The following is a 22,000-nucleotide window of genomic DNA, read 5'->3' as shown; positions in this document are numbered from 1 at the left end:
TGGTCAGAAAACACGTACTTATTTTCGGCAGAACGTAACGGCGTTCGGCTTCGGCTGCTGGGAAACGCGGCGGCAGGAGCCCGGCATCCGACCGGCGGCGGCGGCTGCAGCCCAGCCTCGGCCGACCCAGAGGGCTGGAGCAGCCGGCGGGACGCCGGCCCAGCGGAAACCGCTCCAGAGGCAGCCGCCTCCTCCGGCAGAGATCCCAGGGGAGTCGCGAGCCGCCGCCGCTCTGTGACTGCCGCAGACCTTGGGCACCCTCGTCCTCCGGGGAAGCAGCAAACGCAAGAGCGGGGAACAGCGATGGGAAAACGGGCTGTCGCTGCGGGCGCCAGGTGGCACAGGGCACCACCAGAGCTGGGTGATCCCCGTCTTGCAGCCTGCACCTCCGGGCATCATCCACGAGCCATGGAGAGACCTACGGGGGCAGCTGTGGAGGAGAGACCAGAAGAAGCCCCAGGTGTCATCCCAGGGAGATGAAGCGGGGACGCGATCGCTACCTAGGACCACCGAAGAGCAGGGAAGAGCTGTCTCAACTCCAGCACAGCACTGGCATGAGAAGAGAGGAGCGAAGCACGGGCCGTCAATCCGCTTGGGCCGGAAAACAGAAGAGGATTTCTGATCATCTGCAGGGAGGCTGCAGAACGGCCTCCTGAGCGAGCAAGGCAGAGCAGGAACCTTAAAGGAACTTAAAATGGGTCTGCATTAACTTGCGAATGGAATTATAGCAAAAGCCTGACTTGAAGGGCCAGGAGACCCGCTTCTGGTCCCGTGCCCAGTGCACGCTCCCAGGCACAGCTGCTGATCGCCCGGGCAGCCCCCGGCGCCTCCACCACCCCGTGTCTCCAGGGGTGGATGACCATCTGCTCTCAGCGCTCAGCCGCCAGCAGGACAGGGACAGGTTCAGACCAGCAAAATTGTCCTGGTGGCTTCCTGGGTGCTCCTGTCCCTGCTAAGTCCACCCTGGCCACCTCTCCTGACTGCAGGAAGGGGCTTCTCCAGACGCCCTGGAATCAGAGCAGCGGGAAGGGGCGCCGGGACTCGGCAGAGACCTTTACCTGTGCACGGGCCTGGCGGGACCTGGTGCCCGAGCAAAGGGGTGGGAGGAAGGAGCAACGTCCTGCTGGTCCCAAGGAGGCAGCTCCCCCCGGCCCGGAGCCGTCCGATCTTTGCGGTTGCTGACTCCGGCCCCCGCCGGGATCACCGGGCGGCATTGCAACGCCTTGCCTTGACGTCCTCGTCCACGAAAACCACCCGCCTGCTCCCGCAGAAGCCGGGTGGGACGGGAGGGGGCGGCGGGCGGCCCCACGCCGACGGAGGAGAGCAGCACCAAAGCGGGGCAGCGCGGCCGAGCGGGGCCGGGCGCTGGGGACCCCGGGAGGATCAAGGCGACCGTGAGGATGCTCAGTTTTTCTAGGGGGGGGACCGGAGACCGCGGTGAGGGCTGGGGAGCGCCGCACTAGAGGGCACTGTTGCCTGCCGATTGCACGCGGAGCCGCTTTCGGGGTCCATCCGGAGGTTTTCCAGGTGCCTTCCCACCGGTTCTCATGCCCGCTGGTTGCAGGGACAGCGAATGCCGCGGCGCGCTGGAGCGTGCCGGAGCCCCCCCTCCCCCGTGCCGAGCGTCCGTCCGTCCCACCCTGTCCTTCACCATCTGTCCCATCCCGCGACAGCCTGGATTCTTAACAGGATCCCCCCGAAACCCGCCGGCCCGCCGGGAGCACGGCGCCGGGGGCGGCTGCAGCCTGCGCCCTCCGGACCCCAGTGCAGCCGGGATCCTTCGGAGCGTCCTGGCTGCATTCGGGCTGCTTTGCACGTGTTCCTCCCGTATTCTCCAGGACTAAACAAACTACCCCCCAAATCCCTATTAAACGAAGTACCCCGCGCCGCGCCGAGACGCAGCCGTCTCCGGGCCACGGCGCGGTGGCTGCTCCAGAGCCGCGGGGCCGCACGCTGGTTTGCCCGGCCGAAGCCGCAGGGCTCACGGAGACGGAATGCAAATTCCCACGCGGGAGTCTGGCCAGGACCCCACGCTCCTGGCTCCTGCTGCGAGTGCCACAAGACTTGGAACCACGAGGTGGTCAGCATTTGGGGGTTTACATCACAACTGTTTGTAGAGGAAAAGATTAAAAGCCTTGCGGACACATACGAAATCCCCAGTAGCAGCAGCTCTGGTGACCAGAGTCAAGTCAGCTCCAGCCCGAGACCTTCCATTAGTGGAGACCATTCAGAAAGAAGGGCAGAATATTTCATTTGCTTCCCCGAAACGGTGATTTCCCCCAAGGCCTTGCTGTTCCCAGGGCTGGAGAGGAGCTCTGCATGCTCAGGCACGTTTCTGAGCAACCTTGCTCCTGTATTTTGGACCTATCCTCAGCAGTCAAGAAAAGGGCCTAAAGGACAGAAAAAATCCTAGGGCGTTTTGCATTGCGCAGTTGTCCTGTGTTGCCTGAACGCACGTCTCCAGAGCGTGGAGGCAGCTAGGAACAGCCATGGCATGGGACAGGTCCAAATTTGAGATCTTCCAGGCGAGCTAACAGTGCACATCCTTCTGCTTTCCTCGAGGGCCGTGTTTTAGCAGGAGGGACTGAGGAGCACAGGAGGAGAAGCCCGAGGCGCGAAATCTCCCCGGAAGCCATGTGCTCCTCCATTGCCCATCTCAAACTCAGTGAAATCAGGAAAAACGCCGTTTCAGAGAGGGGGAACACCAAAATCTGTTAACTCCTTATTCCCCTTGCGGCCTGCTGCACCTCCATCTCCAGCGGCCAGATGCTATCTAGAAGAGATTTATTTCCAGTCCTGTTTTCAAGACATGATGTCAGGATTATAATAACCTGACTAAGGCAAGCGCTGGATGGAATTACCATTGTGTTTATCAATTTCCTTTTTCTTTTTCTTTTTCTTCCCTTGTCTTGATTAATCGTGGAACAGCACGATGGAAAAGTCCTGTTAGACCAACCTGTCTCCCAGCCAAGGCAGGACTGATCCTTACATCCACCGCCTTATGTTGCAGCCAGGCTATTTTTAAAAAATCCCTAGTGACAAGACTTCTTGAATCACAGGAGCGAGAAATGGAAAAGACCTATTAGATCATGCAGTCTGTCTCCTGGCCTGGGCAGGCTCTTCTCAGCAGCCCAGCTTTTCGCGGTTTAGCTTCCACCTTTCCTTCCCCTGGGAGATGATTTTGCTGGCTCACAGATCTCACTCTCAGGTTTGCTTGATGTCATGCTGGAAAGCAGAAATGTCCGGCTCCGGCCTCAACTGCCTGGAAGAGCTGGAGAAACTCCGCTTTAACCCTTGGTGTCTGAGGGAAAGAACGAGGCTTGGGGACGGAGGGAAATGGGCCTCGAAACGGCCCCCGGGGGAGCGAGGGCAGCGGGCGCAGCCCCGCACGCCCGCGCTCGGCTCTGCCTCCGCAGAGGCTCAGGGGCCGTCGCCCCGGCTCCGTGCCTCGGGCGCACTGCAATAGCGCCAGGATTTCTTGCAAATCTGGGATAATAATAAATAATTTGCCCATTTTGGTTCTTGCTTCCAAATTGTTCCTCTGTCTCTGGGGAAATGCTTCCCGCACGACGCTGGGCTCGGCAGGCTCGGGCCGGGCAGCCGCGGGGCCCCGGCCCTGCGCGGGGAACCCGCAGCCTCCGCCTTTCCCCACGCTGACGCCGTGCCTGCTCCGGGGGCTGGTTAGCCGGATGGACTGGCCAGCCAGGACAGGCTTGTTAGCTCCGCAGCATCAGCGCCACGTGGCTTTTTTAGGCAAAAATGGCACGTATCCACCCGCAAACAGCCCAGCAAGCCTGCCTGCGGCACACACGTGCACGCAGCGCCTGCCCCGCGTGCGCGTGCCACAACCCATGCGCGCGTGCAATGCCTCGCGTGTGCGTGCAACACCCTGTGCGTGCGTGCGTGCAACACCTCGCACGTACGTGCAACGCCGCGTGCAAATGCCACATGGCCAAAACCCTGCTTCAGCCCCCAGCACAACCGTGTCCCAAGGGTGGAGAGGCCACGAGGTGCCCGGAGCCAGTCCAGCCCCTGGCTCCAGCAGCCCTCGGTTTTCCACCCTGCCCTTATCTGCCTCTAGCAATCCCAAATAATTGGTTGCTCCCCAGTGGACTGAGCTAATAGCAGTACGAATAAAGTTATTTTGAACAGTTGTTCATGAGTTCATCTCCTGGAAGGCTTCAGCCCCAGCTGTTGCTGTGCTTTTGATTTAAAAAAAAATAGATATATATTAAACTCAAACTGGGGATTATCAGGGCTAAGCACGTCTCAGCCCTCCCTCCCTCCAGTGTCAGGTGCCCGGCCGGGCTATAAACCTCTCTTTGTGTGCAGCTTTCTCGCCCCTTTCTCTCCGAATTGGCACCAGCGCCGCTGAGATTTGGCACCTCTCCGTCACCAGCCGAGAGAGGGGCTCCTGGCAGAGCCGAGCACTTGTGCGCGCCGGTGCCCGGGGCCCTGGCGCGCGAGCAGCCGCAGCAGGTTTATCATGCAAATGGTCCCCGAGGCCTCCGGCCAAGTCCATTTGTTAATGGTCAAACTATGGGAAGCTGGTTAGGGAGAAGCAAATTGAATTAGCCGCAATCAGGGAGAGGGCGGGCGGGAGAGGGGCTGGGGGGAAACGGGCTGCGGCTTCACCCAGCCTCTGGGCTGGCAAGCGAAGAGGAAGGGGAAGACGAGGAGGAAGGCGAAAATGGGAAGGGCTGGTGGGAGATGGCGGGTGACGGGAGCAGCAGTGGGGCAAGAGATGCCCTGCGAGAGCCGCCTCTGACTGCGTGTGCTCGCATGTGTGCAAGCAGACGTGCAACATAGCCGTGTAACGTGGCTGTGCGCTGCAGCTGTGCACTGCAGCTGTGCAATGCAGCCATGAAACGCGGCCACACATTACAGCCATACAGTACAGCCGTGCAACACACCCGTGCACAGCAGCCATGCAACGTGGCCATGTATTGCAGCTGTGCAATGCAGCTGTGCAACGCAGTCGTGCAATGCAGCCGTGCAACACAGATGTGCAACACAGATGTGCAATGCAGCGGTGCAATGCAGCGGTGCAATGCAGTCGTGCAATGCAGCCATGCAACACAGCCATGCAATGCAAGGCAGGGGCAGGGACCTCGGAGGGGTCTCCCTCCTCCCTGGGCTCTTTCCTCGCCCCGCGCAGACCGTTTCCCCCGGCCGGACGGCCGAGCGCCTCTGCACCCAGCCGCCTGCCCACACGCGGGAGCTTCCGCGGCAGCAAGGCGAGGGGATGTTCCAGCAACCCCTGACCCCCCGCCTGCGACACCGCACTCGGAGACCCTCGTGGAAGTAATAAATTAGGAGCTTGGACATTTGGAGAAATTCCTGCTGAGGTGGAGCAATTAGGGAGCCGATGGGGAGCGGGAGAAGTCCTTGCGGAGACGCACTAATTAGAGCGAGGATATGGACAATAAAGAAGAGTTTCACAGTTAGCCTTCCCCGTCCAATCAGTTATATAATAACAGAGTTCTTCCACACCTGCTCCTAGGGGGGTTCCTTCTGGTGAATAAGGATAATTTTAAAAGCAGACCAGTAAGCTCCCACCGACCACTGGCCCAAGAAAAGCTCTTACTTGAGAATGATAAGGTGCAAAAAGGAGAATCAGAGCAAAAGGCAGAAAAAATGCTTGATACTAAGAAACCCTGGATATGCTCAAGGCCGAATATACACACTGCTTTAAAGCAAAACTATATAGTCGCATGTAAGGAGCCGCACGGCTGGACTAGCTGTCACCACAGTACCTACTAAGATGTTAATTCACAGTGTCTTAATCTCCTTCAGTGACTTCTCCCCCCCCCCCCCGGTTAGAAAAGAGACATCTCCCCCCCCGTCAGTGCAGGTTTCTAGCAGCGACTTTCACACCGCGTCCCCGCACTCTTGGCTTTCCCTCCACGGCTCTTATTTTCCTTTTCAGCATCAGCATCTAAACATCTGGGTCGTGGTGGAGCTCAGAGCTGGAAGGGACACAATATAGTGAGAAAGGATGTTTTTGTGCTATTTCCAACCTTACCAGAACAGAGGACTTCAGAAACCCCCTTACAAAGGCTGCATTCTTCCGCTCAACTACTTTAAAGAGACGGGTGAAATCCTCCGTTATCTGCCTACACCAGGGCTGTGCAAGACAGTGACGATCAAAAGGAGGGGGAAGGGAGCCGTGAAAAACAGGGCCAAGTGTTTTTTTGTTTGTTTGCTTGTTTGCTTTAGTGTCTTTTGGTTGAAACTGTAATTCTGGAGCGATTCCAGCCTGCTCTATGCTTGGGGCAGGCAGGGGACTGCAATGACTTACTAAGATCCCCATTGACATTTTTCTTCCATTTTTCCCCCCTCCTCCAGAAAAATTTCACCTTCTTGCTGAAATATTGAACTGGAGCCAATTTTTGCTGGGGTTTGGGGTGAAATCTCACTCCTCAGAAGCGCTCAATTTGGGTAGGAAAAATCTCTCTCTGCTCCCGAGCTCGCTGCACGCGCGGGGCGATGCAGGGTGCAGGCGTGGGTGCCGCGTGGGCGCGGGCGCAGAGCGGCGCGTGGGCTCGTGCAGCCGTCGGCCCTGGCGGGACGTCCCCGGCTCTGCTCCCGGTCGGGCAGAGGATGCGGCGTTGCGCCCACCGGGCAAAGCTGGCAACCGGTGCAGAGAGCCCCGCCGCTCCCCTTGCCCGGGTGCCAGGACCCCAAGCGACGTTGCTCTTGTACCACGTCCCCGTTTTGCAGGCTGCCTGAATGAGACAGGCCAAAGAACATATTTTATCATACACATAATCTCAAAGAAAAAACCCCTCTTACTCTGGATTCCCAGACAGTACGCTCAGCATCCTCATGCTACTGATGTAATCTTGGAGCGAGGTCCCCTGAGCCCGTCTGTGCTAATTGGGAGCAGGACCGAGACCCACCACTTGCTTGCGGAGGTGGCTTGTCCTCCCTGGAAGCCCCTCGCTCCAGTGGCTTTGGGACGCTGCTGGGCATGTTTTATGGACCTGCTTACACACCGTGCACCTCTGGAGTCCCCCACCACCCAAGGGGAACATTAATAGCTTGGCAAAACTCTTGTTTAATGCTGGTCTTGCTATCCCTTGTGCACAGCTGCAACAAGAACCAGCCATGAATAAAGCCGAATGGGGACTAACCAGCAGGTTCCTTAGGTAAATTTGCACGAGCAGGTGTCCACCTTCAGCGCCGAAGCCGTTACAGTTAACTAAAAGCACTGTGAGCCGAGCTCTGAGGCGAGGTAGAACAAGTGAAATGCAAGATAAGTCAGTGGAGTTGCGCCAGGGTGCATATTTGACCCAAATTGCTTCAACTACAGCTGGTCGAGTGATTCACTGCACACAGTTATATCAATGAGCTTGGCCTGGCTTTCTGTTTGTGACTTGTCTCCAGAGAGACCGAGGGTTTTCTGTTTTGTTTGTCTGAACGCCTTGGTTATGCGGGGAACCGTGACACAGACTGTGGGAACACTGGCTGGCTCTTCCTCGAGAAGATGCACATGATGGAGCCGTATTCGGACCTGGCTGCTCGAGTCTCCCGGGACCATTTCTGTTCTGGCCCGAACGCCAGAGCATCTCTCAGGCTTTCACGCAGTGCTGCTCCTCGGCTGGCCATGCGAGGAGAAGCAGCTCCACGGCCGGGCGAGCTCCAGGCAACACATCACGGTCTTGCTTCTCAGAGGAGGAGCAGCTCCATGGCTGAGGAGGTCCATGATGCACATGGCACGCAGACGGAGGAGAGCATAAAGTTCCTGACCTAGCTGAGGATCCTCCAGCCCAGTGTCCTTCCCCAGACAGGTACCACTGGAGCATCAGGAGGGAATGAGCATGGTCAGAGGCTCCCTAAGCTGTACGTGCCTGGAGGCAGAGTAGCTCGCATACAGGTTAATAAGGAGGAGAAGTGCCCATAATTTCTTTCCATAGCACAACCCACCTGCCGCGTGGGGCCTCCCGCCACGCTGACCGGCCGCACCATGTTTGAGCCGCTTGAGTCGCAGCGTGGCATATGAACTGAAGTCCATAAGCTCCCTCAGCTGACCCAGCTGTAAAGTTGCTTCTGCAATAAAGAGAACCAAGCCCCAAATTCTTGAAATATAAAATCACAACCTGGGATCAATCTTTTTTCTTTCGGAGCCAATTTATGGGAAGAAAAATCTGCCTGACTTTCGTAGCAGGCTGATGAAGGAGATGAAAAGAGTTAGATACCATCTGAGCTGCTCCGTTGTGCCCTTGCAGGCTGAAATCGGCTCATTTCTCCCGATGAAATTTTCTTAACGTGGATTACTACCTTTAGGCTTTTTGGAAATACCAACCACGAACACGCTGCAGGATGCTGGAGGCCCCCTGCATCTGCAAAGCCTTGCTGCCCCGCCTGGACCACAAACATCCTCGGGGATGGACAGACACCGCGGAGCATTTGCATTCGCCACGTGCAGATTGAAGCGTTCTTGTGCCTTCTCGCTCTGAGCACGTTTTTCAATTAAAAAAATGGCTTTTTCAGGAAAATGGAAATTTCCGCAGGAAACAGCCAAAGCCGGTGAAACTTTTCCTTTCTGTTCTGACTTTCAAAACGCCTAAAATGTTATTTTGGCATCAAGGAAAAGCAGAAGCGTTTTCCCGCTTGCTCTTTTTTGACGCTCTGGAAGAAACGTTGCAGGACCGAGGCTGCATGAGCGAAGCCCGGGCAGGCCGGGGAGGGCGGCCGGGGCCGCCGGGAAGCCCCCGTGGGCCGCGCCGGGGCGAACCGCCGGCGCCGGGTCCTGCTGCCGATGCGGGTGCGAACGGCCCTGTTTCGGCTCAGCGCGGCTGCGGCCGCAGAGGGCAAACTGACGCGAAAGAAAAGCTGAAAACGCAACGAAACGCCGCGCAGTTGCCTGTCCCTTTCGATCCGGGCTTTGGTCAACTAAATTGTTAGTGAATAAGGCGAGCTGCGTCAAAACTGTGCGTTAATGAAGTGCAGCAGGGGCTCTGGCAGCGTTTCCCAAGCTCCGCGAGGGTTTTAATCCCCCGGGCTCGCCGAGCCACTGCGCGCCGCATGCTTTAAAGGGGATATTTTTTGCTCCCTGGTATTTCATGGATGTTTAGACTTTAAAGACTGCTGCCAGCTTCGTTTAGCCCCCAAATGTCGGTGTCACTTGGGGGACCGGGGGGGAGGGGAGGGATAGGGACCTCACCGATTAAAAATACAAGTGTTTCCAGAGCAGCCTCCAAGGCAAGGGGCCGGCGCGCGCCGGGCGGCAGAGGCGGCGCCGGCAGAAGCGCTTTTCGGTCCCGGCAGCGCCGCGGAGCCCCGGTGCTCGAACCGCCGCTGCGGCTCTCGCTGCTCCTGCGCTTGCTGAGCGAAGAGCCGCTTCGCTCGCCAGGCCGGCTCCCGCTCACGGAAACCTTCTGCTCCGTTCGGCTAAGGCGGGGCGGAGGCGGCTCGTACCCGGGCAGCGCCGAAGAGCCCGGCCGGCGCCTCGCGCCCCGCGTGCGCAGGCGCTAAGGGCTTCTGCTTCCAGGAGCCGTCGAAACCTTCGCCCTTCACAAGCACTAAAACGGCCGGCGGAGGAGGGGGGAAGATCTGTGTGAGCGGAATAATAATTTTTAACTCATAAATCTGAGCTCGTAAATCAAGGCTTGAAGGAGCAGTCGTTGTAATGTCTCGTGAGTTAACGTCGTAGGTTTTCTTTCACCTGAGGAAAAGGAAAAAAAAAGTACCCGGCCCTCTGCCCTTCGGCTCCAGGGACGGCTGTAAATCACCTTAATGCTACAGTCTTGCTCTTAAACAGACCAGAAGCAGGAGCGTGGGGAACAGATAGCGAAACCGGGTAACTGTAAAAGCGCAGCGCTGGAAGAACGCCCGCGGGAAAACCTGAGGCCAAAGCAGCCCTCGGTGTGGAGCGGGCACGGGGGCCACGCGCGACGTGGCCGCGCCGGCCGCGGAAAACCTGGGCGAGCGCCGGCCTGGCCGAGCCGGGCTTTCCAACGCGGAACGCCTCGCCGCACGCTCACGCGCCGCCCGGGCCGCCGAGGCCGGGCCGCCGTCGGAGCAGCCTCCCGACGCCGTTCCCCGCCGTTAACTTCGCCCTTCTCCGCCCGTTTTACCGGAAACTCAAGTCCTGTCGCGTCCTTCCCAGGGCTCGCTGATGGAAAGCCTTTTCCCGGAGCCCCGCGCGACTCCCGCTCGTTGGGATAACAAAGCTCCCGCTTTGGCTGAGGATTATTGACAAACGCTCAAGGGAAAGCGGTCTATTAAAACCACAGCTTTTAAGCCTGAAAAACAAACAAAAAAAAAAGGCCGGACGTTCGATGGTGCAGAGAAACTACCAATTCTCAGGTTTTCGCTGGCATTTCAATTGATCAGCCGGCTCCTTTCCCTTTTTATCTATTTTTTCCCTTCGCGGGCCAGCTCCTCAGCTGGTATCAACCAGTGTCGCCCACCGGGCGCCGGGAAAAAACGCGGCCATGCCCCGGCTGCCCGGTGACGGCGGGACGCAAACCCCTAGGGACCGAAAGGACGCGGAAGCAACCGCTGCGGGGCTCGGCGCTCCGTACGAGTAACCTCATTACCACCCTTATCAGCATCGCCCTAATCCGAGCCGGGGCGCCGGGCGGAGCTGCCCGCACGTCTGCCGAGCTCCCGCCGCCGCGTCTGCCTTCGGCGCCTCCTCGAAAGCACCGCAAACGCGATGGACGCCCCAACCTCTCGCACGGAGGCGTCTCAAGACCTTAATCCTTTGGAAGGGCTGCTGATTTTGGAGGCCTCGTCGCGAGTTTTGCGCTCTCCTTCGACGCGGTTCCCATGGGCTCGCACCGGCTCGGGCTGCTGGGCTCCCACCCTTCAAAACCTGCTTATGCAGCTGCAACTACGGCACAAAAGGACTGAGACGCATTGAAAGCAGCACAACTAATTCACTGATAACTCATTAATGGCGTTTCATATTTTTCCCCCGGCATTTTTTCTTTTAAATAAAAGAATAGGGGGTAAAAAATGAAGCATACTTGATAAAGGGCAGTAAGTGTTATCCCTAAAAAAAAAAAAAAGAGAGAGAGAGAGAGAGAGAGAGAGAGCGCTTTTTTTCTTTCATAGGTGGCTTGGACAGCTGGCTCTTTAAATATTAATCAGGGGCTCATTGAGATGCAAATACGTTAGCAGCAAATAATGCGCTCGCAGCTGCACGGACTCGGCCCGGCCCGGGCAGAGTGTTCGCCCCCTCTCCAGGATGAATGCAAATATCTGAGGACACAGGTGCAGGGAGCGGACCGCGAGCAAGAGCCTGCTTAATAAGGTAATTTGTGAGCGATGCTCTATAGAGACGAACCGGAGCAATCCTTTACCACTTGACAGTATCTGACCACTAAACAAGGTGTTAATCTTATAATCGTTTTGTTGACTGTTCCCTAACACAGCGTTCCTGGCCTTTTGCCCTGACACTCGGCCAGTTAAAATCAACTTAACTGACAAGTCGGACATGCGCCAACCAATCGGCGATAAATTATTTATTGTTCCATTTCCAAAATAACAAGTAAACAGGAAAGACGGGGCATCCCGTAGGGAGAGAGCGGGCTGCGATACGCAGCGGCGGACGGGGTCCCGGGCGCCCCGCTCTCCCCGGGGTCCCCGGCGGCCGAGCGGCTCCTCCGCCCGGGGCCGCGGGCACCGGCTACGCGGGGGTGCAAGCGGCGCGTGCCCACCGTGCAGCACGGGAAAACCCGTGCGTCTCAGCCTTCCTAAAAGCCACTTTATTCCAGGAGATAAGAACCCTCGGCTTTGTAAATCTGCCTTTTATTCGCACGGCATACTTGCCCTGCTTAGTCTCTCCGCATTAGTCACAACACTACTCCTGCAGGAGCCTGCTGCTGTAGCAGTGCAGCCGGTGGGACTGCATCTCTGGTACCTTGGCTGGGAGCCTCTAGAAGCTGGAGCGGGCAGATCTGGCTCCTCCTTCGGAAGAGCAGTTGGAGCTAGAATCGGGCCCGGGAGACAAAGACGGGGGATTTTGCCAATAAACGCAGGCAGCCAGCGCTGCAGCTCCGGGACGGTACCGAGATCCGTGTCGGCATTTATACAAGCCGGTATTAACCGACACGCTGCAGCCGCCCTCGTGCATTACCCCAAACGTCGGCGCTTACCTGCGCTTACGGTTTCCTGCTGCTTTGCCCCAAGCGCGGGAGCAGCTCGCGCCTCGGGGTCGGCACGCGGCTCGGCCACGGGTGTCTTTTTACCCTGGGCCTCGTTAAGGAACGAGAGCGTAGGACAGCGTGGGCGCCCGGGCCAGGCGGAGGATAACCCGGGGCTTGGCAGCACGCAGCCCCCCAGCGAGGACTGGGCTCCTCTCTCCTTTGCACTGGAAACCGTGCTCCCTGCAGCGGCCGCGGACGGGCCCCTCACCAGCTCCGAGCGCTTTTCCCCTTCCTAACGCCGCAGCCGTGCACGCAGCGGCCAGGGCCCGCTTCTGAACTCGAGGCCTGCTTTACAGCTGGCGAAAATTAACTTTTGCAAGGGCCGTGCTGGCTTACACATGCTGGGGACCTAGCCCTCGGGCTTCTTCTTTAATTCTCTTTTTTTTGTGCATGTGGAAAAACACAGGCCAGGCGGTGCCGTAGCCCAGGGCATGCAGCCGGCTGCCGGGGCTGGCTGGGACCCGCTCGGCTCTAGCAGGGTGAAACTGCCCCCCGGATCAGCGGAGAGCAGCTCTCCGATACCGCTTCCTAAAATGCACCAACTACAAGCAGTCTGCCTGGAGCCACAACATGATCTGCTGGTATTCGACCTGCAAAAAGCAGAGGAAAAAAAAAAGCAAAAAGGAAAAGAAAGAATTCTCTGTCCCAGCCACTCGCGGGGGTGCAGGCAGAGCTGGGGTGCGAGCGGGGACCCGCTCGTGCCCCGGCCGGCCAGTCGGCTCAGTGGGAAGCAGCCCAGCCACAGCGGCCAGCGGCAGGGCAGCAGCACGTCTGGCCCGTGCACCTCCTTCGAAATAAGCCCCAGGCCCCGGGCAGCTGCAGGAGGGCTCACGTCTTAAAAATGCCGAGGTTCGCCTTGCCGTTTTGAAGATCACAGTTTAAAAAACATGAAGGTGCCAGACGGGTGCATGCAAAAAGCCTCCGTACTGGTTATTTCCAAAGCCTCACTCGTGCAATCCAGGCTTACGGCAAAACAAGAAAAGCTAACTTAGCACAAGCTCGGCTCTGCCAAGGCTCCCTACTGCACAAATCCCTGCCGTCCCGACCGCACGCAGACAAAAGCACGAAATCGGGAGCCTGGAAGAGCAATATCCTTGCAAAGCAGGGAGGCGAGCGAGGGAGCGAGCGGCGCATCCGCCCCCCCCGGAAGCTTGCGTTGCAAAATGCATTTTCATTCTGAATGGGAAGAGGGAAGAGTCTGAAGCTTCTCGGGGGATAGAAATTACATAAAAAATCAACTGGAAAACATCTAACTTCCATTCTGGAAATGGAAGACAAAACCAGCTTGAAACAATGAAATCCAGTCTGTCTTCCCTCTTCTAAAACCAAACGTTTTCTCCTAACAGAAGAAGGAAAAAAAAAAAAAAGCGAAGCAATGCACTTGGACTTCCCTCTCTTGGAAATGATTTTGTGGACGATACGTTCTGCTGACACCTTGCTACACCCTCGCTTGCGCCGGCACCCGGAGAGCCCCGAGGAGGGGAGGCTTCGCGCGAGGCCAGCACTCGGTAACTGCTGGCGTGCGTTAGCAAAACGCGACATTCCCCGGCAGCGCTGCCGAGACAGCCCGAGCCCCGACTGCGAATCGCTGTTACGGGCGAGAGCTGGCGCTGCGGACGAATTTTCATGGCAAAGGGAAGGCCATCTGGTAAATATTTTAAAGAATTCTAATATATACATCCCTAAATGCTTTTTCAGATGATCAGATTTTACTTGGTTAATCAAAGTTTGTGCATGTATAAACAGCAGACATCTGTCACGCATAATACACATATTCCCCTGCACTCGAGGGCGCAGTTCCTCGACGTGAGCCAGCCCTGCTCCCGCTCCGCAGATGTGGTTTCTTCCCCTGCAGACGTCCCTCGCAGACGGGCAGCGCGACCGCCGCAGACGCGCCACCGCGGAGCCCAGCGTCTGCAGGACGACCCCGGCGCCGCCGGGCCCCGCGCGCCTTTTGCTCCGCTCACAAGCACCGAGTTTGCGCTTTTTAAAGATTTCCAACCAGGGAAGCTGGCCACGGAGGTGCCCTTACGCCGCTGGCAAGAGCCAGTCCTGGCCTTGGGAAAACCTGCACGCCCAGCAGAGAAGCAGCATCGGAGGTTGCTAGAAGAAGCCAGGAGCCAACGACCTTCAGCCCAACGCACAGGGCGCCCAACGCTGCAGTTTCCTCCTGGCGAGGTGTCCCGGGCAGGCTGCTCCACGCCTGCTAACGAGCAACTGTTCCTTTACAAAGTACAACGAAATAAGAACCGTTCCCATAATCACCTACTGGATTTTATCAGCGTGTTTGGGTTACGCTTCTGCCCCTTTGGCTAACGCCTAATTGATTCTTTAATCTCTACAACGTTTTTATTGACTGATACAAGAGCTGTTTAGGCGATCGGCGGCAGGAAAGCGGCTGCAAGCCCTCCGAGCCCCGCGACACGGTGCTAGGGTGACCTCATGTGAAGCGAACACTTTATTTGATAATCTATCACTTATTTATTATTCTAAGTAACTGCTTGCAGGTGGCGTGATTTTAGCATGATCGCTTTACACACAGGGAAAAGCTCAGCCCAACGCGCAACCTGCTCCCGAGCGGCTACCGCGGAGGACGCCGGCTCGCAGACCGCGCGGACGGGCGAAACCCCGCGGTCCAGGCGCTGCGACGGGCCCGGCCAAGCCCCGCCGACCGCCGTGAAGCTAACGCGGGGGCTAACGCGCCGCCCGTAGCTCCCGCTCGCGGGGCGAAGACGGGCCGCGGAGCGGGGCGAAAGGCCGCTGCTGTCCGCGGCAGAAGCGCACGTGGATTCAAGAGCGTTTTGCTGACGAGAAGAGCCCCCGAATTCTTGCAGCCCCCGTCCTCGCGCACCCCCAAAACGCGCCGTCGCGGGGAGGGGGCAGACGGAAACAGCCCGCGTCGCAGATCTGACGGAGTGAATCGCAGCCATCCGGCAACGGGCTTTTAACATCAATTAGTTCTGCATTAGCCTGAGAGTTTTGAACTAGACCCCCCCCCCCGAGGATTCAAGCCACTTAAAGCATTTTCCCAGGGAGAGAAGATTTGAGAAGCACAAGGCAGGTACCAGGAAGCGCTACCAGGAGGAGACGAGTTTCTGGATTTTCTGCCTCGGGTTCTGCCCCGTCTCTTTTAACCGAGCCAACAAGCTCATCGGAGGAGGAAAACGGCACTTGGGTTGGCAGGACCCCGTCACCAGCGCCGGGTGGCCCTCGCCAGCCCTTCCCCAGACGCCCATCTGATAGCGAAGCGAGGAAGAGCTGCCAGTGCTTCATCTTCAACCCTGGCTGGAAAAGAAAGCAAGAGGAGGAATCGTTTTTTCATTAAAATAAAAATCGATCCATAACAAAAATAGACCTCTAATGGGAAAAGCTGAGCACAAATGGAAGCTTTTAAGGATTCTTTTGACTGACAATAACCTGAAGACCCTCCAGGAACTCCAGCCCAGAATAATCAGATTAAATGAAAACTAATATACGATCCTGAAATTCATCCCATGCTGGTCTAAACTTATAGCAGCTGGGTAATTTCGCCTACAGGTTTCTGCCTCATGCCCAGCAGTTCACACTGAATTGTTTAGCCAAACTTAATCTACTGGGAAGGAAAAAAGCTCTTTCCTTTAATATGTATTAAAGTAAAGCCAGCTTCTAAAAGCAGTTTGGAGTACGGAAGACATAGGAATATTTTCTGTGGGAACGTGCAGACTGACGCTCGCTTACTTTAAAAAGAGTAAGCACAATTTCTTAATGATCCAGGAAAAAGGAATTAAATTCTCTGGATAGGCATAGATGGGTCTTTGTGCAGGTCACATTTGGATTTCTTTGCATGCACTGCCCCAAGACGTTGCGCGGAGGTGACTGCGCCCGTGCAGCCCTTTTTCTGGCGAAAACTCCAGCGCTGAGCGCAGGGAGAGCTCCCGGACCTCTCCGGGGGTAGGTTTTGGGGGAGGGCAGATGTTCCCTCCGTGTCGGTGGAATGCCGTGTAATGATGGTTTAGTGGGGAACATCTCCGTGTTCTTGGAAGAGAGGCAGAACAGAGCAGAAATGGAGGCTGCTCCTGGTGGACAGCTCAGCTGTCTCAACAAGTGACCTTTGCTATGTTTGGAAACAGAACTTCAAAATATAAATTCATCGTTAAAGATTCTCCAGCTGATTCCCGTGGGAGGGTAAACATGTTGCATCTTAACCCAGCACTGGTCTTCACTTCACCTCCTGGGGACGGTCCTCCTGGAAGACCTGGAGACAGGTAGATGATCTGCAGAAACTCGAGAGCCCCTGCACCGGCGCAGCCCGCCGTGTGCAAGCGGGAATCCAGCCGTGCTCGCTTGGCGGCCGTGCACCAGCAACACCGTAATCTTGGCAAAGACCCCGGGACTCGGCTCGTGGGAGGCTTCCCGGGGCCTCTCCAGCCTCCCACTGCGGGGCAGGGGTTGCTCCCCACCACCCGCGGACCCTCGGGAACCCACGCACGTGGACAGAGGCGCGCGTGCCGTTTGGAAGAAGTAGTTGTAACATCCCAAGGGTTGATAACTTTCATCTGGGGGGAGGAAAAACCCCATCTCGACCTCAGGAGAAGCAGTAGGAAGGAGTCAACCGAGATGAGACCCCAGAGCAGGAGAGGAACTTGGCAAACACAGCAGAGCTATCATCAGAGCTGTCCCGAGAGGCTTTGGCCGATGGCCGCTTTGACCGACAGACCGCAGCCGGGTGCCGAGAGCTGCTTTGGCTGCCGTCAGGCCCCGGTGGCCGTTGCCTGGTGCTAGCTGGGTGCCCCGTAAAACATCTGCGGAAGGGGAACGGGGCGAGGGCGGCCCGCAGGCAGCGGTACCTTGCGGACGGATCTACGGCGCGCTGACTTGGGACTGCCGTGAAGCTGCGCTCGCCGCGCAGGGCTCAGAGGAGAACACCTCCCCAAGGACTCCTGTGGTCAACAGATAACGCGACTCGCTTCCGATTTCCTCCCCCCTGCTAACCAATTGTGTCTTCTTAAAAATGTTGTCCAGGAGAAACATTTCTGCTTTAATTCCCTGCATGCACCTTCCTCGCTGCCTTTGAGCGTGCATCATCTTCCAGGCATTACTCGGCAGTGGGAGCGAGAATTTTTGATTAAAAAAAAGGGGGGGGGGGGGAGAAAAAGGCTTAACAAGTACAACGCACCGCAACCAGGAATGCCAGCGACGGTCTGCGTTGCATTAGCCCTGACCCAGGGGTTGGGAACCAAAAGAAATTAATTAAAAGCCAACTGGGAGGTGGTGGTGGTGGTGGCGGAGGAAACGGTGCCGCATGCTGCCGGGGATGGGGGGGGAAAGACGTCCCCGGGGAGCAGGTCAGCCCCGGGCCGAGGGTGCAGCCCGCGCCGGGCCGCGGGACCCCGCGCCGCGGCCCCCCGCCCGCTCTCCCAGCAGGCCGACGGCAGCCCCGGCGAGCAGCGGTCACAACCTCCCGGCTCAGGCCAACAGGAGAAGAGCCCCGGCCGGCGCGGCCGCGCTGCCGGTCCCACGATCCCGAGCGTGCTCCGCACGGAGCGGGGGCAGAGCGGGCCGTCAGCGTATCCCTCCCGGCGCTAACGGCGCCGGCCCTCGGGGAACCCTTCGGAAACGCCGCACGTGTGCCCGGCGGAGACCAGAAACACCGGGCCGGGAAGGGCTCCTCGCCGCGCTCGCGCTGAGCTCGCCACGTTGGAGAGGCCCGGGCTGCCCGGGTTTCAACCCGCACCTAAACCCCAGCAGACTTGAGGCTGACCCTCCGTTTGCACAGCAGATCGAGGCGAGAAAGGGGGCAACAGCTCTGCTTTTACGTAGCCTTTCCCCAAAAGCACATTTTCTCGTTTTCAACCCCTTGAGTTTTACCTTCCTGATAATAAATCGAAATTCCAGAGTCACTGCACCTATGAAAGCCCACTTCGTAAACGCTGGTTGCAAACCTGGAATGTGTACAATTAGGAATATTAATTTGACTCCGTACTGGTTCACCTTTTTCTTGACTCTGAGCTGATGATTTTCTAATGGAGCAGATAGACTAAACAAATCAATCATTCGGCAAGCGCGCGAGGAGAAAGACAAACAGCGGGACGGACAAAGCACCAGAACGCGGAGGAAAACCAGACCACGGCAGCAGGTGGACGGGCCGGCTGGAAACCCACCGTCAAACGTGTGTAAACACGGGCACGCAAAAAAATACAGATAGAAACAAGAACTGTAATTTATAATGAAGCGGACGGCTCGTGCCTTCGGCAGCCGGTTGCTGGCGCCCTTCGTGCCCGTTCGCCTCCGTCAGGCCTGCGCGGGGTAAGGCCAGCTCCGGTCTGCATAAAACTTCTTCAGGCCCTGGAGATTCACGGGGGGGAAGTAGGGCCCGATCCTCTTCCGGATCCACCACTTCCCGTCGCCGGCGTGCTTGCCTCCCGGCTGGCTAAACTTGTACTTGAAGTGCTCCGCGCGGATCCACCTTGGGAGAGACAGAAGGCAGCCGGTGAGAACGGCCCCGGGGCAGGGCGAAGGCCCGCGAGCGCGCGCCGCGGCGGGGACCCGCGGCGTGGGGGACGTGGGGGACGCGGGGGGCCCTCCCTGCGCCGTTCACGAGGGCGGCACCGGGCAGAGCAGCCGCCCCGCGCATGCTGCCCACCGCCGGCACAGACCTCTGCCGCCGAGCTTCCAGGAATAACAACCAAACCCCAGTATTTTCCCCTCTTTTCTGCAGAGTATTTGCGCAGGCGACACTTGCAGGTAGAGAGCCCAGCTCGCCCCGCGCAGCCCTCCCCAGCATCCCTCTGTCCCCCCCCCCAGCCACCGGCTGTTGCTTTTGCTCCGCAGCTTATTAGAGAGGCTGAGAGCGCATCTGTTTTCAGGTCGCCCTGGGAGTTGAAAGAAAAGGAGATTTTAAAGCAGTGCAGAAAGCAGCATTCATCAGTCTCGCAAAACACATTCGGAGGCTAAACACGCCGCGTGGTCCGGGAGGTTTGGTCCCGCTTGATGTAGGGCATGCTGACAAGAGACGGAGCAACGGCCCAGGCCTTCCGAGCCGGGCTCCCTGTTTGCAGCGTGCATCGCCGCATTTGCTGGATAACTTCATAAAATAAGCCGCAATATAAAAATGTCAAAGTCACGTCAATGCTCATTTAAACCTGCTTTGCTTCACTACTAAAATACAAACCCCGCTGCTGAGCAGGGCACCGCGCTCGCACAGCTGCCTGTTCCCGCGGCTGGAACTCGGGCTGCCGTAAAGTTAGCTCCTACTGCTAAAATAATTAGGGACGACTCCTACGTATTCGCCGTTAGCTCTCGCTTTTGTAACGAAGGCACTCGAATGCGAAGCAGGGGACGCTGCAGACGGTCGGTAAGACTACGGCCCAATTAAAAGCCCTGTTAAAACCGAATCTTGATGCCCCAGTTTGGACCTCGGTGCGTACCCAGAGCAACGCAGAAACGATTCTGCTAACAAAGCACGTTAACAGGGAGCAGCGAAGCACGTCCGTCCCTCGCGGCTGCTTTGCAGCAACCAACAGCGTGATCTGCTTCCTGACTGTCTCCTGGCTGTAAAAATAACCAAGGGAGGGAAATCGGATGCCTTGATGTTTCAGCCTCCTCTACGGAAAACGGGGGATCCAAGAAAACCCAGACGCGTGTCTTTGCAGCGACACCGGCGCAGCTCTAACCCGAACAAGGGGCGCAGGGCCTGACGCCCCGCGAAGCGCTCCCCTGTCCCCACCTCTCCCCGGCTCCGGGCCGAGGGCGGACGCGCCGCGGGATCCGTCCTCGCCGGAGCGCCGCCGGCTGCCGGGGGCTGCGCTCGCCGGGATCCCATCGCTGCACGTGCTACCTCGCAGCTGCTGCCTCGATTCTCCTCAGAGCCGTTTTTACGCCCTCTCTCCCCCCTTTCCTGAGGCTGGTAAAAGTCAAGCGGGGGCTGAAGTGTTACTCCCACCGTGTTTACTTCGCAGAAGCACAGAATTTCCTGTTCATAATTAGAGCATTACAGAGCAGCAACGGTTACCCGGGTCCAGGTAGCCTGCAAGCTGTCCGAGAGAATTACAGATTTAAAAACTGTGCTGCTGATCGTCTTTCGGAGTCCAGAAAACATACCCCACCTCTCAGAAAAGCTCCAGTCTGCTCGTACCGGCTGTCGAGACGGGGGCAAGCAACAGAGCTTCAGCTGCCGCTGTGCTGAACACCCGACGCCAAGCAGGGAGGCAGATGCCGCTCAGCCAGGTCCTCCCCAAAAGCCGGGAAGCAGCATCGAAGCAGAGGCAGCAGCACGGCCGGGGGAGCTGAACCACGCAGGACGTACGTCCCCGGCGAGCCCGCGGGAACGGGACGTGGCGCGCTCCAGCAAAGGCACTGCTGCAACGGGATGGCGCTGCTGAGCTTCTGGCCAGGTTTATGTCGATCCCTCTCCTGCTCTAAAGCTCCTTCCACCTGCTCCCCGCCGTACTGTGGCTCTTGGGAGCTTTCTTCACTACATGACCACATGGCATTGACCACGGTGGACGAGGTCTCCACGCACTCCCACAATATACATTTAACAGCATGCCCTGCTCTGAGGGAGCTATCTGTAAAACCCCATCGGGCAAAATTCCCATGTTATAGGTGGGGATGCAGAGCACAGAGATGACTTGTCTGAGGTCCCGGGGAAGGCTGAGGCCAATGTAGGAGATCTCAGGATTCTGCTCAGACATAGAAACATCTTCCCCTTAACTCCAAGGCCTGTCCAATAAGCCCTCTGGAATGAAAATTTCCTTGTCCCTTTCGAATGGGCTTGCCTGCCTATATTAAATAATATCTATCATCTGATTTGGTATGATTTTTCCCATATGTTCTCCGTCTATTAGAATGCTTGCTATCAAAGGGATCGGCATGTAAAACTAGAACCGTGTGAGCATTAAAGCAACCACATGCAATTGAAGCTGCATTTTTGTGGCATAAAGTTTGCCTGTCTATCTGAGTATGTTTCAAGCTCTTATGTTCAGAGTCTAAATAAATCTGAAAATTCCCCCCAAGCCCCCAGCCTCTCAACTGAGCTATGCTCTTGTCCCACACCACGTTCATGCCATTTCCCCAACTGGCTCTACCTGAGTGGTGAGCTCAGATGTGGTGAGTGAGGGCCTGCCCGATCCAAGGCAGGATCACAAACCTCATGGAAAACATATCTGCAAAGCTACTTGGTCTGCAGAGTTATAAACTCTGTGGAGCCTGAGTTCTTCCTGGATCCAAACTACTTGCCGGATGGTGTGAAAGCTCTGCTGGCTGCAGCTACAAGCCTACGAGACTCAGCAGCCCATGGCTCTCTGCTTCCCTGCACTGCTATTGCTTCCCTGGGAATCCAGATCTGAAAGCCTCAAGTTTGACTCTGATCAATGAAGATACTAAAGAGCCTTTACAGCACTGCAGCAGCCAGCCTGGGCTGCAGGATGGAGAAACTGCAGAGGAAATACCTCTGAAAATCAAGGTCCTACAACAGTACTACAGAAGCTCGGCAGTCAGCTTCTCCGTGCCTTCCCGAAGCGAAGTGCTATTCTGGAAAGAGGGAAGAACCTGAGAAGTTGTAACATTTGTGAATCTTTCTTTCCAGTGCTCACTGATGTAAAAGCTGCAGAATTTAATGCTCACTAAAGCCTTTCATTTCAGGGCTCGTAGAGTTTACAAGCTGCTCCAGAATTTATAATCTAGCTGGGTGCCTCTTTTCGGAGTTTACAGTATTTGCAAGCTCCTCCAGTGCAGAATCACCGTAACTGCTTCTTCCTCCTGGTATCGGGGGAGCAAACATGCTCTTGCAGTAACACGGCAGAAGTATTAACGCCCTGAAGTCCATCATTTCAGGGCTCATGGAGTTTACAAGCATCAGT

The 22,000-nt window shown here is 57.1% G+C and overlaps 1 protein-coding gene across 2 annotated transcripts in view; it reads right to left on the bottom strand.

The window, feature by feature from the left end:
• LMF1 (lipase maturation factor 1) overlaps positions 1-22,000 on the bottom strand; it is a 247,098-nt gene that overhangs the window by 23,788 nt on the left and 201,310 nt on the right. The window contains exon 10 of one of the 2 annotated variants that reach the window (XM_062588095.1): positions 18,343-18,606. The exons of the other annotated variant lie outside the window; for it this stretch is intronic. Coding sequence (XP_062444079.1) covers positions 18,432-18,606 — 175 coding nt within the window. The 3' untranslated portion in view covers positions 18,343-18,431. Of the gene's footprint in view, positions 1-18,342; positions 18,607-22,000 lie in introns of those variants that run through there. 2 annotated transcript variants of the gene reach the window in all.

This window comes from Rhea pennata, chromosome 15, assembly GCF_028389875.1.
Source record: "Rhea pennata isolate bPtePen1 chromosome 15, bPtePen1.pri, whole genome shotgun sequence".
Lineage (NCBI taxonomy): Eukaryota > Metazoa > Chordata > Aves > Rheiformes > Rheidae > Rhea > Rhea pennata.
This window is presented reverse-complemented; position numbering and strand designations above follow the sequence as displayed.